This window comes from Otolemur garnettii, unplaced genomic scaffold (genome assembly GCF_000181295.1).
Source record: "Otolemur garnettii isolate 467f Iridium unplaced genomic scaffold, OtoGar3 scaffold00021, whole genome shotgun sequence".
NCBI lineage: Eukaryota > Metazoa > Chordata > Mammalia > Primates > Galagidae > Otolemur > Otolemur garnettii.
Window position 1 is genome coordinate 14,035,330 of NW_003852416.1, and position 16,995 is coordinate 14,052,324.

The window sequence follows — 16,995 nt, forward strand, 5'->3', positions numbered from 1 at the left end:
ACTGCAGGTTGCTTAAACCATCTAAAAATCTGTAACAGCTTATGAAATAAAGATTGGAAACTAAGTAAGACATTGTGGAGAAGCAGTGTTTTATGTTTGTGGGTAGGTAATCATTTTTCTTAGTAAAGGACCCTCGGTTTTTTTCAGGTCCTAAAGGTTAAGTGGGAACACTAACTAAGGGTTTGCAAAAGTAGTGAGAAAAATGGCCAGAGGAACAATAATAATGTCAGTAAATAACATTATCAGAAGCCTGTTGCCTCAGGACTTTTCTCAGGTGAGATAAATGTGAGATAAACTCTAGTCAAAAAAACCAAAAGGAAAGGAGGTGAAAAATTAGGATGCTCTTTGTGGAATACATCTTTCAGTGAAGTCATGCTCAGAATTCTCCTTGGAGGAGTCCTGTGTTAGAACCCCCATATGGTTAAAGAATATTGGACCTCGTGAGTTAGTGGGATCTTCCAGGTTTTGTCTGTCTGGGCTGCTATAGATGTGTGGGGTTCTTAAAGGCAAGGGAGGGGTGTGAGCAGCTTCCCAAGATCTCCACTGACATGAGCATATTACAGGAAGCAAATTAAAATTCTTAAGATAGGAGTTTTTTTCATGCTTCCCTTACTGCCAAATAAAATGCACATTAAGCCCCCAAATAGAAAGAATTTACAATTAGTAATTTTTTTTTTTTCATCTTGAGCAGCCTGGCTACCCTTTCAGCAGAATGTACAATTTTGTTCCTGGAGTCAGGCTGCAGTGCTTGTGGGCCAGGAGGGTGCAGTTAACAGAGGCAAGGGCTGAGAGGGTCAGACACAGGGATCAGTCATTTAGTCCACGGGATTATTATGTTTTATTTTATAGCTAGTTAATTCCCTTCTACCCTGGATGCCAGAGGAACAGTGAGGGCCAGATTTACTTGGCTGAATAAAAACTATGCATCTTTTCAATTATGCTGGCGGAGATGACCCCAAATGTAACCAGGTAGCCCTTCATGGCCCAGCCCTTCAGACAGTGCCTCCCATGGTCACTGCATTAGAGTGACTAATGCTGTAGGAGCTGGGACACCTGGGCTGTGGCCTCAACTCAGCCACTCATGGTGAGCAGTATTTAGCGTTTATTTCCTTTGCTCTGAAGTATATTTGTAGGGATAAATGGAACTGCAGGATTTTCCATTCCAGGAAGCAAATATTATACTCCACATCCTTTTTAAGAGCCACACATGGTGCAGTGTTGGTAAAGATTAACTGTATCAAGAAGCTTTTGATCTATCAGGACTTAGATGCTTAATACTTATGAGTTCACTAATAGTCCAAGGGAAGCCAAAAAAAAAAGCAGTGGTTTCATTGACACATAATCGGTGGGCAATTGAAGTGTCTGGGTGAACTACATGAAGTTGATGGGCCCAAATTCAGGAGGTGGAGCTCCAGTGACCTCGGAAGGTTTTACCACCTGGACCTAAATGTCATAAACATATAAGGTTGACAAAACTATGTTTGCAGGATTCCAAATTTCTCTAAGTGTGTGCAAGTGAAATTTGATAAGACTAATTATAACACCACAGGTACACATCCCCCCCCACAGACCTGTGTTACCTAATCTCGAGTTTTAATTTTTTTTAACGGTTTTGGTTGTTTGCTTGTTAGGTGAAATAATTTTTATTTTCCTAATTAGGACTTTGAACATTTTGGTCGAGACAGTGATAGGTCCAGAGCTGTAGATTGTAAGAACTAGTCAGTAGTAATGTAAGGATGACATATAGTAATATGAGGTCAAAAGCAAGAATCCCAGTTAGGATGATAAGACAGTACTCCTGGGAGCAAATGCTAAGGGGTCTGGACCAAATGGTATATTTTTTTGACCATAGTCCTAACGAAGCCTGTCATTTTAGAGTTGGAAGATGCCTTATCAGATTTTATTCTGTTTAAAGATAGGGATCCAAATATCTGGGAGGTTAATACATTTTCTCAAATGGCACATCCGTAATTGTAGATGTTTTACGATGGGATGAAGCCCTAGATGAAATTTACTAGACTTCTCATTCTTTTTTTTGGTCATTTCTTTCATTTTGTAAATCTATTTTAAATTTCAGAATATTAGGGCACACACACATGTTTTGTTTCTGTCCAGACTGAGTCCAAGTTATACCCATCTACTCTAAGTGTGCCTTTCACCCAGGCGGTGTACGCTGTACCGGGCAGCTCTGAATTTGCCCCTCCCTTCCTTCCCCCTCAGCCCAGCTTGATGTTCACTGAGATTTCCTTCCACCCGTGCACTGAAGTAACTCCAGTTTGGTCCTGAGTACATGTTTATTTCTCAATTCTTGTGATATTTCACATAGAAGAATGGTTTCTGCTTCCTCCCAGGTTGTACAAAAGGATACTAGATTGCCATTTTTATGGCCCAGTAGTGCTCCACAGTAGGCACACACCACGTTTCACTAATCCATTCATGTATTGGTGGGCACTTGGGTTGTTTCCACATGTTCATGATTGTGAATTGTGCCGCTGTAGGTTGATCTTTGGAGGTGAACAGATGGCAGAAACCAGCCTTTCTGTCAAACTCTGTTTCTCCAAGAAAGGATGAGGGATAAATCATCCTGGAAAAGAAAAATTATGGAAAATTACTTTAAGAAAAATTACTTCTACCTGCTGTAGAAGTAAGAAGCAGAGAAGACCTTCAAATCCCCAGGCTTGAATCATGGAATGAGGACTAGGACATTTGCAGAGGGGAGTGGGATGCGACCATCAGATGAGCCTTTAGCTGATTGCAAGGGGCTGTGGCTGCTCAGAAGGGTCAGTGATCAGGAAATAATACCTGTGCTCACCAGTGGATCATAGATACTTTGGCACTGATTAGACACAGCTATGGGCCACAGGAGGATCCTGGGCTGGCGTTGTCTGGCTATTGATTGTATTTGCTGGGAAACAGGGAAATTAATTTTTTCATATCAGTATCGCTCATCAAATTTTATGTGTCAGCTGCTAATGCTGCTGCTGCAGATCTCCCAGCTCAGATATTAGCTACTATTCACTCTGCTGGACGCCGTTGTACATCAGACTCTGGTGAACAGGATCCTCAGTAATTGTCTCTGGGAAATACCTGGTGGAGGTGTGGCAGCTCCTTCAGAACTTACCTATGAACAGAGCCCTGCTCTCTTTTCTTTTTGTTTGTTTGCTGTCTTCTTTTACTTTAAGGCATATACTCCCTCTTTTAAACACAAAGCTACGCTTATTTTTCCTTATTTTTCTGACCTTGCTTTTTCTCTCCTTCAGTGCATGAGACTTTGAAGGCACTGAGGACAGATTTTGGATCCCTGGGCTGCAAGACAGAGCCCAGATGGGCTGTGATGCTCTGCTCTGTCTCTCCTCTTGATGCCCCAACATCAAGAGGAGCTTTTGATGTGAGCATCACAAGAGATGCAAAGAGTTTTGTTTTGAGCAGATTGTCCTTTCTGGCCAGCGATAGAATTTTACAAGCCATCAGTTCCATGGGAAGACTTTTTTTTTTTTTAAGTGGTTTTTAATCAGAGAGAAGTGTGTGTAGCCAGATGTCCTCAGTATTCTCAAAGCCAAGATGTTGTGATGTCTTAGTTTTTTGACTTAGAAGGAGAAATCTATTTTTGATATTCAATATCTAAGTGGTTGCATTATTCAGGGTTCTCCAGAAAAGCAGAGAGAGAGACGAATTGGCTCACACACTTAGGGAGTCTGATTAAGTCCAAAAATGTTGTCGGAGTGATTCAGTCCAGGTCTGAGAATGGGATGGGGGCAGAGCCAATGGTCCCAGTTCTACTCCAGAGGCCTGAGAGACAACCAGGAACTCCAGTTTTGATGTCTGAGAAGTTGGATGACTCAGGGTACAAAGACACCGGGAGTTCACCCTTCCCCAGTCTTTTTGTTCTATGCAAGATTTCACAGGATTGGATGATGCTTTCTGACACTAGAGAGAGCCGATCTTCTCAGTCCTACTGATTCAGATGTTAGTATCTTCAGGAAACTCTCACAGGCACAACCAGCCATAAGTTTGACCAGCATTCCCTGCTCGATCAAAATGACACATAAAATGAATCATAGCAGAGGTTGCCAAGAGGTAAACACTGTCTCGTCCCCCTTTTCAAATTTCAGAATATGAAAGGATACAGATGTTTTAGGTTACATCTATTGCTGGTGTAATTCCTGAGTCCTGGATGTGGGTGTATGGTCACCCACATAGTGTTCATAGCACCCCTTAAGTAGGATTTTGTCCCCCTTCCCTACTGCTTAATTTCTGTTGACTTTTACTTTTCTTTGACTTACCCAGGATAGAAATAGAAGCTAGAATCCATGGCCTGTGGAGGGTCTATGCAAGGACAGTTCTTTGGCAAGTCCTGAAATTTTCAGAAGAGTGAACTTTGTGGACATTACAGAACTTCCATGTCCCTGGACAAAGGGATACTGGTTGTGTAAAGTTCTACCCTTAAGAGCGCTTCCAACCGTGAATCACTATTGACAGTAACAGGAATTCTACAGCGTTTATTTATCTGGAGTTCAAAAATACTGCTTTCATTTATTAATTTATTATTTTTTCTGTAATTGAAGCAGTAGGCAACCCAAGCATTTTGCCCCTTTTTAAAATCTCTTAGTGTTTGGAGACAGAGCAGATAACAGAAAGGAGCTACAGTCCTTTACTTCATTGCTTGTTTTCAATACAGGAAAACACCCAAGGAAGGCTTAGCAGCAGACTGTGTCTGCTAGATTATATCTTTATTTTAATTTGGCAATAAACTAGTGTACAAACTGTGCTATAAAACACTGCCTCCAACGGCATCTCTCAGTCTGTCTTAAACACCTCACTAAACATCATGTGTTGGGAAACATTTGCAATGAGAGAAAACAAAGAGCAGATGTGACTGTAAGGAAATTAAAAAAAAAAAAGTGAAAAGGGATAAGAATATGCATGTACCTCCAGCTCCACCGACTGAGCCCCGGTGCCTGGCTTTTGGCGGCTCTGTTGCGGCTGGTGCTGGAGGAGTGATTTGTAAGGGGAGAGTGTTGTGTTGTGGACCAACTCGAATGCTGCTGGGACTCAGGCTGCTGAGTGGCTGGAGAGGAGAGGCCCCTTCTCTCTCTGCCCATGCTGGGAAGACCTCATCTCAGGAAAGCGCTGGAGCAGGGCCTGCTGCTATAGAACACAAGGCCAAAGGACCGCTCAGGTCCAGGCCTGTGCAGCGTACGCTTCTGCCCAGCCCTGTGGATGTCCAAGACCACCTACACCATGAACTCAATTCCTACACAGGCAGACACGAAGGACAGCTGAACAAAACAGGCAGGGTCTGCGCTGTGGAAAATCGGAGAGCAGGTGTTCATTTGGAAGGGGGAGGGGATGTCGTCAAGCTCCGGCCTGATGTTCTTGCCTCAGAAGATAGTGGGTCCAGCATCACCAGGTCTTCAGATTTTTTTGTTTTTTTGAGAGAAGTAATCTTGCTTTGTTTGCAGTGTGACCATTTCCTTATTTGTATGTGTTTCCAGAAAACTCACAAATTTGAAAAAGAATACTGCATAGGACAGCTAAGGCTCATCTGCTGCCCTGTATTAGTCTGCAAGCTGCTTTTCTCTTTTTCCATCCTCTGTTCCCATTCTCTTTATTTTTCTTCTGGTCATGCATTTCCCCTTTGATTTTATTTTAGGAGACGTTTTATTATTTCATACTTTAAAACAATTGCGTTCAAATGTGTGATAAGAGGACAAAGCCTGTAGGGCAGTTGGTGGGCCACCCTCTCTTTCATGGCAGTTCTGGAGTTTTTGCAAATTTATATCGTCTCACGTATTTTGGAGCTCTGTGAGTCAGCAGTCCAAGTGATAGAACCATATGGGAAACTTGCTTCATTCTTGATCTCCTCTAAATTCCAAAGAACCATCGTTGATGAAAGAAATAGGGAACCCTAAGGCCTGCACATTGGCCTGACCGTCCTGACCATGCATTTTGGTCCATGTGTGTCAGACATGTGCAAAACCAAGACATGGCTTTAAAGAGGGGACACAGGCTTTGATAGGTTGTGTTCATAAATAAAGGAAACTATAAATATGAACAGCTGGCGTTCTTGGTAATAATGAAGGTTGGCTTTGAGTTAAAATCATAGATTAATACAAAATGAAAAATGGACTACCAGTGTGGCTGATAGACAATGATAGCGTTTTAGTAATTCACATGAAAATAAATTTTAAAAATATCTAGTTTTGATTCTCTTTCTTCTCTCTCTGTTGGCTCAGGAATTTTGTTTAACCCAGTTTATAACTATATTTAATAAAAAAAGTTCTAATTTTTTTTTATTTTTAATTGTGACTTTTGTGGAGGGGGCTCTAACAGAGTGACAGTGCTTATCGTGGCTGCTGTGAAAGCCGGGGATTTCCTGGAGGGTCCTGGTTACTTGATAAGGGAATGGATATCAGCATTTCCAAAACTACAGTTGTGTTGGTTTCTCACCGCTGATGGACAGCAGAGCAAGCCAGCAAGCCTCTTGGCCTGTCAGGCCCTGCCAGGGATGTGACCATCAACAAGTCACTTAGTAGTTCATTCACCTGTGAAGTGGAAATAATAATCAGAGTACTGGCCTCACAGAACTATTTGAAGATGCTGAGATAATGTATATAAAACACTTCACACAAGAGCCTGGCACATAGTGAGTGTGATGTACTGTAGTCAATGTGTTTCCCTAAAACCTGTAGATGGGCAACTGGGTCTGTGCCGCTGAAATTAGAGGCAAGCCTGCCTTAGCCACAGGCTGCCCCCGTGTCTCTCTGGTATATGGAGGTATAGGCACTTTTAATCAATGTTGAATGCCCCTTTAATCAATCACTACAAGATGCTGTGGAACCAGAATGAATGGAACAAGGAAGATTGGGTGTATGATGCTTAAGAATGTTATCGATTATACACGCAGTAACTGTAAACCATTAAATATTGAAGTGTTTATCTTCACAGTAATTCTATTTCATTTTGAATAGGCCCAGAAACCCCTTCATGTCAAATGGCAAGATTGAGACAAAAGAAAAATGGATCCTTGAAATTCATCCCCCTGGAGATATTCGAATGATTTCTGCACAAACACAAACACTTAGGAAACTGGTATCTACCTAACACCCAGGGCACTGCACGAAAGTAAAAGAGGCACTTGGTTGTTTATAAGAAACATGTCGAGCATTAGACACCATGCTGGGTTGGCAGGACTTTCATGGGCTTGAAATTTCCCAATGTCAGCGCTGATTTCTAATCTCATGAATATGTAAGTAATTTAAGTGTCCAAGTACAAAACTGGCAATTAGAGTGGAAACCAGGGAGCTTGCTAAATGTCAACCCCAATGCTTGTTTATAAAACAAATTCTCCAGCTGAAATGCCATCATATGCAAACAGGGAAACCTGCCTTCCCCTTGGATACCATGTTAAACAGGTTGTATCATTATTTTCCAATTGCTACCTGGAAGTGTTTGATCTACCTATTCCTAATGATTTAGGGGAAAAAAAGGGCTGTAAGAACAAGAAATAGACATTTTAATTTATTTATTTATTTATTTATTTGTGGTAAGGTAGGATTTTATTAGATGGAAAGGAATGCGGAATGGCTATGTAGGCTTTGAAATGGAGATACATGTTTGTGTGTGTAACTTTTAGCCAATTCTTGATCTATCCTTTGCCACCAGCACCTGTCTTTAAGAACCTTTAAGGCCAAGATTTCATCTTGCCATTTTCCTCTATACCTCTAGATCAGAGCAGAAAGTGACCCCAATTAAAACCAGCCCATTGTCACATAATGATCCTTCCTTCTTGGACAGCTCCAGTCTCCTATGTCTAAACCCACAAGCCTCAGAGCACCAGACTCAATTGTGGGGCATGAGACAGACTTCAGGGTCACCTGGGGGGTGGCCAGTGACAAATTTGATAAATCCAGCCATAGGAGAGATAGATGGAGCCAGTGACACATCGTCCTTCCTGCCCGGTCTTCATCAGCATTGCACGCTCTGTCTCAGTGCTCTCGTCTTGTGGCCTGTTGACCTTGGGATCCAGTGTACATTCGCTATCCATGTGCTTTGGTAAACTTGCACCTGCCCAGCCTGGTCCCAGGCTCCGTGTACAGCCTCGGCTCCCCCTTCACTTTTCTTACGCATCCCAGCCGAAATGGGTCTCTTGCTGCTTACTAAAGAAGAACAAGGACACCACTCTGATTGTTTCTTCTCTGTTTATTTGTTCAGACTGACCCATTCTCCTGGAATGTTCTTTCCCCACATCTTTATACTAAAAGGTTTCAACTGTACTCCCATGCTCACAGTGGATTCTTTGCAAAAGTCCAAATTTTCTCTCTCCTAAATAGGCCACCGCAGCACAATGAACAAGCTAGCTTTCCCTTGAGAAATTCCCTTGAGAATTCTGTTTGGGTGCGGTGGGGTGGGGTGTGGGAAGGTCACCATGGTTTTTCTCATTGTCTATTCCCTATATCAACCAGCAGGGCAAAGACTCACATCAGCTCGCAGTGAAGGGTTCCAGCATCATGTTAGGTACTTTGTTTCCTCCTAAGTGTGTTCTGGCCCTCGCCCCATGCTGCGGGACCGGCGTATCAGAACATACTTCTGCAAACGGAGTCTTTGTCTATACTGATTCTTCCTATTGAGGACAGTGGAGAAAGGAGCTTGATATTTGCATTATCTCGGGCGTGCCATTATGAATTTGTTTGAAGTCCTTCAGGAACCACCTCTTTCTTGCTAGAAAGTATGCAGGAGCATCAATGAGAACGGGAGATTCATGAGGTAGATGAGTGCTTTATACCCAGGCCATCCCTGGGGCAGTATTAGGATGAGGCAAGTAAAATAGAACTGGCAGAATTTCCTGTCAGCCTTTCAAATTGTAGGGCCCCCTGCAGCCACAATGTTAAAGGCATCTGGACTCTTAGCTTCTGTGGAATTGCCCTTGTACTAACTTCTGTGGAATTGATGTTCTTCCAGTAATTTCCTAGCTGCAAAATTCATAATGTGTACCTTCCCAGAAATCTGAAAAGAGAGGAGGCATTGATCTGATTTGGGAATATCAAAAGGTCTTTCCAGGGATAGTGATGATTGCAAATGTTTGCATCGATAAAGGAAGTTGAATTGCTCTTCTCCTAGGAGATAGAGATCACTTTTCTAGGGATTAAAGCAAAAAGTGAATGTTAAGAAGGTAGAAAATGATAGTTGGAAACTACTACTCTCATCCCCCACCCCATCCTAATATCGTTATATCATCCCATCCTAATCTCCCATGGATTTGAAACCCCAAGCAAAGCCAATACATCCCGTTCTTTCTCAGGCCTGAGCTATCCTGTCTGGCTGTGACATCTCTCTGTTACTTCTGGTAGTCAGGGCCCCTCCTCTAACTTGCAGCTCTACACATTTCCAGAGGGTGGCGCCAGAGACACCTAACTCCTGGTTCAAGGCTCCCAGGGAAACAAACCCTTGCAATTGTATCTTTTGCAATAAGTGTATTTTTATCTACTCTCTTCTTAAAGAGACGAAGGCAGATGTCAAGAAAACAAGCTAATGGGAGAAATGTTAAAAAAAAAATCAAGAGACGAGGCTGGTGGGAATGAGAAAGAAGTGTTAAGGGCCCCAGCCCACTTTGGACCAGGAGGCTGCTAATAGACCTTGAACATAGAGGAATGTTGGGCTCCTGCTCATTCAGTCATTATGACTAAGGCAGGAACGTAATCTCAGCTATTTTAGAATGATGTTAGACACAAGGATTCTGCTCCTTGCATTCTTATTTAACCAGAATCTTTTTGTGTTCTCCTTCTAACATGTTTGTTCCTTTAATTCTTTTTCAATATTTTGTACCAGTATTAGCAAAAGAAAAACAAACTCCCTCCAGGAATGGCATTTCCATTGGACTGACTGACAGGGAGTCAGCAGCAGAACACTGCCCTCCGCAAGCGCTCTGTCGTCCTCTCCCTAAGCGTCCTCTCCACTTCCCCAGGCTCGGCATTGTTGGAGAAAGCTGCTCCCGCTCTCTCTAACGTGAAAGATAGTAATGATAGTTCTCACTTCTGTGTTCTGAGTCGCAGAAACCTTGGAGCCAGAGACAGACAGAGAAGGAAATAAATCTTATTTAGGTGCTAACAACACTGTGAATTATATTAAAAGACATTGACTGGGTCTCCACGAAAAGCCTTGCACTGGTAGCTGAGACACTTGTGGGTGAAAAGCTTTGATAACCATTCGCTTCTTTATGGAGAACTGTTGAGTTAGACTCATAGGTTTACTTACCACATTAGCTTGAATGGCTGAGAGTTGTTTTCCACTTTTTTTTTTTTGGTACAATACCAGGCTGGACAACTAATTCTTAGGGAGAACATGTTTGAAGTAGTAGGTGAAGTATACAGAGCAGCTCTGTATGAGAGTGAAGATGGCAGACCTCTGCTGAAAATCCTTGGGAGTTTCCAATGCCCTGATAGGCGTAGGCATGTGCGTGTGTGTGTTTTGGAACAGCCATGTAGCTGTAAATCCATGGAAAGGAACATACTCCTCCTATAAATTTTCTTTGTCCATCAGTTGTGAAACCTGGGTTCTTTACCAGGTAGGGTCGTGATTAGAGAAGTTTTGTGGTACAAACTCAGTATTTTTCCCTCATTATCTTCTAGCTGTAAATGCAGATATATAGGAAAAGCTTTGTAATCTCATGACAGAGGTACAGAGTGGTCTTAGATATTTTAGAGGGATTTTTAGGTAGGTATGAATTTTTTCTTTGGACTCTCAGAAGACACTCTTGAAAGGCTACTCAAAAAGTTAAATATAAATGCCTGGCCACTAGTTTGGTAGCATCTGTTGTTGTACCATAGTTCTTTGGAGATGAGACAAGCGAGAATCTTAGTGGATAGAAGAGGTTTCATAGAAGAATGTGGCCTCCAATCTGACTCTAGAAATAGTCCTGGCATTGAGGAAGACAAGTCTTAAAGCCCCTTCTGCTGGAGTGGGTAGCATCAGGGAAGGCCCAGCAGGGGGGATGTGCCAGGTGTGTGTGGGAAGATGAGGCCAGGAGTTATCTTAGGAGAGATGAAATTGAAAGCGTCTCACTGAGCTGAATAACGGAGGCTTGGTTTATTAGATTGCTTCGTATACCACTGCTTCGGGGGCCTCAAGATGCTCACAAATAACAAAGTCGCCCTTTGAAGATATAAACAAATGTCATGGGACATACCTGACTGGTCCACCGGCTCTGAATCCAAGCCTAGGGGATAAATTTTAAAAGATGGGGAAAAAAAAAAATGAACAGCAGACGCCGACACCCAACAACTCTTCACAGTGATGAATGCTCAGTGGAAGCAGGGATAGCAATCCCTTAGTGTAACCATATAAAAACCTAAGAGTTTATATATTATTCTTTCAGGATATATGCAAGTCCAGTCTTCACGCACAGAATTATTAATATTTCTAACTGTTCTGATTCTGTTACATTTGCATTAATCTCCGTATATAAATATACATAAGATCATACATTGATTTATAGACATTAGCACACCCTAATGGTGTGGACTTGGTTCCCTATAAACTAATAAAAACAAGTACAGCTCTGTATTTTAAGAAAGAGGATGAGGATGGAGAGAGAAACAGACACTCCCAGTTTAGGGGCTGACTGTTGTTACACAGCCTGTGTGTTCAGGTGCAGATTGTTCCAGACGTGCCAGGAAACAAGGAGCAGGCATGCACCTGCCGGCTGCTGATGTCCTGGGCTAAATACCCGTGCAGCATCCCGCCCCTTGTTAGCTCTAGGTGGGGAGCTGTCCCTACATCTCTCCTCAGCACTCATAAAAAACATCAAACGTGATATGCACCCAGGAAACCTTTCTTGCCCAGGCATGATGGACTGGGAAACAATAATAAGAAAGACTTAAAAGGAAGAAGGCCTGGACTCTCCTTGGCTGAACACCCAAATACTGTGTAATTAGGACCAATCGAGCTGTTAGCTTTAGTAGCCACCTATTTTAGCTGTTTTTGGTTTCAGGGTGTGTTTTGATCCAACAGACATAGTATTGTATGTAGCAAGGTTTCTCAAGGGTCAGTAAATACTTGATTGAGCTAAGTTGTACTGTGGATAAGTCTGGTGCTACCTGCTGCCATGGTGAGTCACAGGGTGAGTCATTGACCCTTCACTGAATGTGGGGAATAGGAATGGAAGAAAAGGTTGAGTAGTTGTGGTTCTCAGAGCAGTGTGACTCAACATCTTTTCACCGTGGGAGTTGGCTGATGTGATGGGTTATAGACAAGGCACGTAGCAAAAAGGAAATATTTCAAGTGATGTTTTTTGCAAATCAGTAGCTCAGTGGTCATGGGAACCAGAGCATCAACAGAATTCCCTGGGCTGTCATCAAAGGATGTTTCTGGAGGCAGAAGACATTTTCATGATGGCATAAAGATTATCAGAGGGCAGCAAGGTGACAAAGAGCTTCAGTGAAGACCAGTACATAAAAAGATGACATTTGAAGGATGGAGAGTGTGGAGGGTCAGTCTTTGTCTCATAAGCTGTGATTCTACGCCCTTGCCCTTGGAGAATACTGAAATGGTACGGCAAATGGATTTGACATCTTAACAGCTGTGTAACCATCTATCAAATGGCCATAATTACTTCATATATCACATCAATGGTATATAGATTAAATAAAATACGGCATCGGAAGCACTTGGCTCATGGTAAGAGCTTAGTCAATGTGCACAGCTGTTTTTTAACCAGAGGTCCCTCTGATGGCTCTGATAAAGGCCAACGTTTGTTCCTTACTGTCTATTGAATCAATTCTTATCTCCTTAATTTGCCATTCAATGCCTTTTCAGTTTCATCCTCAACATATTCATCCAAACTCACATAAATAAGCTAGGCTCATTGATACTTTATCATTCTCTCTCGCCATTTTGACTCAGGCTGTTCCCTTTGTGAGTAATGCCATTTTTTTGTCAACTTGGTTGCTGTAATTCCAGCAGTTCCCAGCTGATGGTATGTGATGTCTTGAAGCATCTCGGTCCGACTCCCTAGTCCACCACCCACTCTGGCAGGCTGGGTTACCTATTACAGTTAGGTTCAGGTTATACAGCATGTCCCCTTCCAGACCACGTGTAGACTTAGCATTCTCTGTGCTCCCCACGATGCTCTGTATATGCCAGGTCAAGTAGCACGGCTGACCTTGTCACCAGGTGGGATGGGGTGTGAGTTCCAGCTCATTCCTCTATGCACTTGGCATGCAATTTCCGAAGAGTCAGTTAATCTTTCTGAGCTTCAATTTCCTCAGTTATAAAATGAGGATATCAAATATGTGCCTTGCAGACTTCAGGTGAGAAACAGAGATGATGTATGTGATACACTCACTTGGTGTATGGCAGGGACTCAATAAATGGGTAGGTATTATTTTTTATTATTGATCCAGTGAACTGATGTTTGTGTATTCAATGAGCAGTAGAACTGGAGTGCTGAGTAATTTCTCTTCTTTACAGTTATACAGCTCTGCTGAATTTGGGAGAAGGTGGCAGCTTATCCAGGAAGGGGTCATACCAAACAGGTTCTACTGGTAAGTCTCACCTTGACCTGTAGCACATTAAGATATTGCCTGGTAAATGTGCATTGGAATCTTGTTCTCACCCAGTGCTCTCACAGGAGGTCGGTTCGCACCTTCACAGGGCAGGATGCGAAATTGGAGTAGTAAACATTGTAAAGGAATATTAAAAGTTATGCTATAAAGTTCTTAAGTGGATTATTGATATTAGTGAACTTCAAGGGTGCTTTGTAAGTGTTGCTTTGTTATGTTCTGGTGAAACCTATGAGACAAACATATTTTAAAAATAATTAATAGTGAGTTGTATTATTAAAATAATTATATACAGATATGTTGGATATTCAAATGAAGGTTTTCAGCATAAATAAGTAGGTTTTCAGTATAAAAACTTAGTTCTTCCTCCTATGTCTGATTTCAGGGGTTCCTTTTCATGTGAGACACAACTACTGTTCCTACTTTCTTATCTTTCTAGAAATGACCATATAACAAAATACAACAGACTGAGTGGTTTGAATAACAGACATTTATTCCTGACAGTTCTGGAGGCTAGGAAATTCAAGATCAAGGTGCCAGCTGATTTGGTTAGGGCTGAGAGACCTCCTCCTGGCTTGCGTCCACACCTGGTGACCAGAGAGAGGACTTTGCTCTCTCTTCTTTTTTATGGACACTAACCCCATCCTAGGGACCTCAGCCTCATGACCTCACCTAAACCCACTGACCTCCCACAGGCCGCGGCTACAAATGCTGTCACACCTTTGTGGGTCAGGGCTTCACTGTATGAATTAGGGGGGAACACAGACATTCAGTTTATAACATACGTAGTAACTGATATTTGCATTTACATAAATGTCAGCTATGCATGCTGTTCTATGGTTTTTTGCTTTGGGGGGGATGCAATTATACGTATATCATTTTTAATCAATTATGTATCTTTTGACTCTGAAAATATAGATTAGAGAGAAATCTTACACGAATATAAAAAGTAAACTATGTTAGTGGGATATGTGTATTGTGTACAGGAGAAGAGCAATATACACACACCTATATATGTGTGTGTGTGTGAGAGAGAGAGAGGAAGAGAGAGAGAAGGTAGAGCAAAGAAAATAAACGTTTATTATTGTTTAATCGCCTAATCCCATCCCCCTTAATCCAAGTAGATTGCCCTCTGTCCATGGGAATGGGTGGCTGAAATTGAAGAGAAGAGTAATAACAGAGGTTAACTTTGGCTTTGAGTTTCCAAAGCCATAGATCCTGGCAAAATAAGAACATTCTGGTGTAATTTTGATACTATGTTATCAATACCTTTTGAACTTACATCTTAAGATGTGATTCTAACTTACCCTAACTCACCTAACTTGCCTTTGGAAAAGACATTCAGGTTGTTTCCAGACGCCTACTACTGTAAGCAGTGCTACTAGGGAGTAGCTCAACAAGAGTTTAAACATCATTCAGAATCACAGAGACAGCGACCTTTCAGCAGCCAATGAGTACCCTGCAATGAGGGCATCAAGAGTGTCTCCCCTTTGCGCCTCCTGACCCCACACTGCTGCTCATCAGCCTTTAGACTTAAGGCAGCGCAGATCACCGAGGCATAGCATAGCCTCCCGCCTCCACTCCAACTCTCTCACTTTCATAAGAACTTCTGAGAGGAATGCATTTTTATCCTCCTCCCATTCAAACATTGCCCTAAACCCCTTGTGGGAGTTTAGAACTAGACAACTGCATTGGAGAAATCTCTTAACAACCTGGTGAAACTGCCTGAAAAGAAGCATTAAAGAGAAACCGTTTGCAAACAAACTGGCTCAAAGCTAACAAACAGCGACTTTGCTATGGCATGATACCGGTTTTCCGATCATAACGAGATGTTTATAAATTAAGAGGGTTTTGTTGCCCAGAAGCTGGCTCACCTCTCTCTGTCTGTTGCTCTTGCTTTGGGATGACTTGAGCCTCCCTTTCAGTGTCCAGATTCACACCTCCCGTCTCCATAAACGCAAGTCTGTCTCTCCTTGAGTTTCCCTTCTCTGATCACCATTTTTTTCTCCCTTTCATACTCATTTTGTCCATGAGACACCTCTGTCTATCTTTGGGTTTTGTCTATACATTATAAAGTCAGTTTTTGAAAGAAAGTGTCTATGTATTTTTTTTTTTATTTTTAGTATTATTTTCTTGGTGCTATATGTGCATAGAATGGCCTCCAAAAAGGAATGAAGTAAACAAACGTGGTCCTCCTCATTTATCCTGAAAGTCGAGTTGATGCCACTGAAAAAATATGAGGGACAAATCTTTCCTCAACTCCTGCTTTCAGGGGGCTACAAATAAATGCACCTGGTGCTCAGAACTAGAGAAGAAAGTATGAAAGAGAGGACCAGACAGAAGTCGCTTCCTACCGATAGAAACTAAAAAAAGCACTGAGTGAAAAGACGGGCAAGAAAAAATAATTGCGATGAGAATATTTCCCACATAAGTGGTACATGGTACACAATGTTATCTGGCTCCCTGGAGGTCATATTCACATTTGGCCTTATTATAAGTTGAAAAGACCTCATCACTGCATTTGTCAGTGCTAATTGCAATCCTTTCTTATCTCTTCCTTGAAGAGGGATCTTCTGTGTGAAAGCTTGATTACCAAAACCCTTGTAATCAGATGTCATTAAATTGTCATCTTTGTAAAAACTGTACACATTATTGTATATAAATTCTAATTTGTATGTCTGATAACTAAAATATATAAAACCCCTATTTTTGCCTTTGGAAACAGAGAGACGCATCTTTTCCGGTCAAGACCTAAGATTGCAATAAGCACTATTTGAACTTAAACTATTTAGACGTCATGACAGCCTTCTGGAGTAAGTGTGTCATTATTATCAACAGACCCTGAACCTATGGCACAGAGAGGTTAAGTAATCTGGCCAAGGTCACACAGCTGGAAAGTGCCAAAGCCAGGACTCAGATGCAGTTTGCCTGTCACCAAAGTCTACATTGTATTAAATCAATGGAGGAGGTTGTCTCTGCTTCTTGGACTTCTTTTCTGAGCTGAGGCTGTAAACCTTGGATATCTAGCCTCTCGGGCAGATGAATGGTGTAAACACAAAACTCTTTTGGCCACAGTGGCTGCGTGAGTTTCCCTCCAACTGGGCTTGTCAAATGGCCACATGGGTTCCTGGAGCACGCCTAGAGAAGGCGTGAGAACTTGTAAATTGCATAGTGCCATGACTGTTGATGAAAATCTCTCCGTCTCTGCCCACATCACATAGTCTATATTTTCTGACTCTGAGCAGCTTCCTGAGTCTGGCAGACTAGTTGTCAATCAAAGTAATGTTTATCGGACGCACTCCTAGAAACCAGTTACTTCAAATTACATGGGAACTACAGGGCTATCTAGTATTACTTAGCAAGCTTAATTAAAATAAACAGCTTTTAACATTTCTGCGTGGAGCCTGGCTAGGGGTGAAAATGAGCGGGATTTCTC

At 42.1% G+C, this 16,995-nt stretch overlaps 1 protein-coding gene across 5 annotated transcripts in view; it reads left to right on the top strand.

Annotated features, from left to right (window-relative positions):
• SORCS1 (sortilin related VPS10 domain containing receptor 1) overlaps nt 1-16,995 on the top strand; it is a 505,175-nt gene that overhangs the window by 326,960 nt on the left and 161,220 nt on the right. For all 5 annotated transcript variants that reach the window (XM_003787186.1, XM_003787185.2, XM_003787187.2 and 2 more), the window contains exon 5: nt 13,468-13,541. In XM_003787186.1, the coding sequence (XP_003787234.1) occupies nt 13,468-13,541 (74 nt within the window). The remainder of the gene's footprint in view (nt 1-13,467; nt 13,542-16,995) is intronic.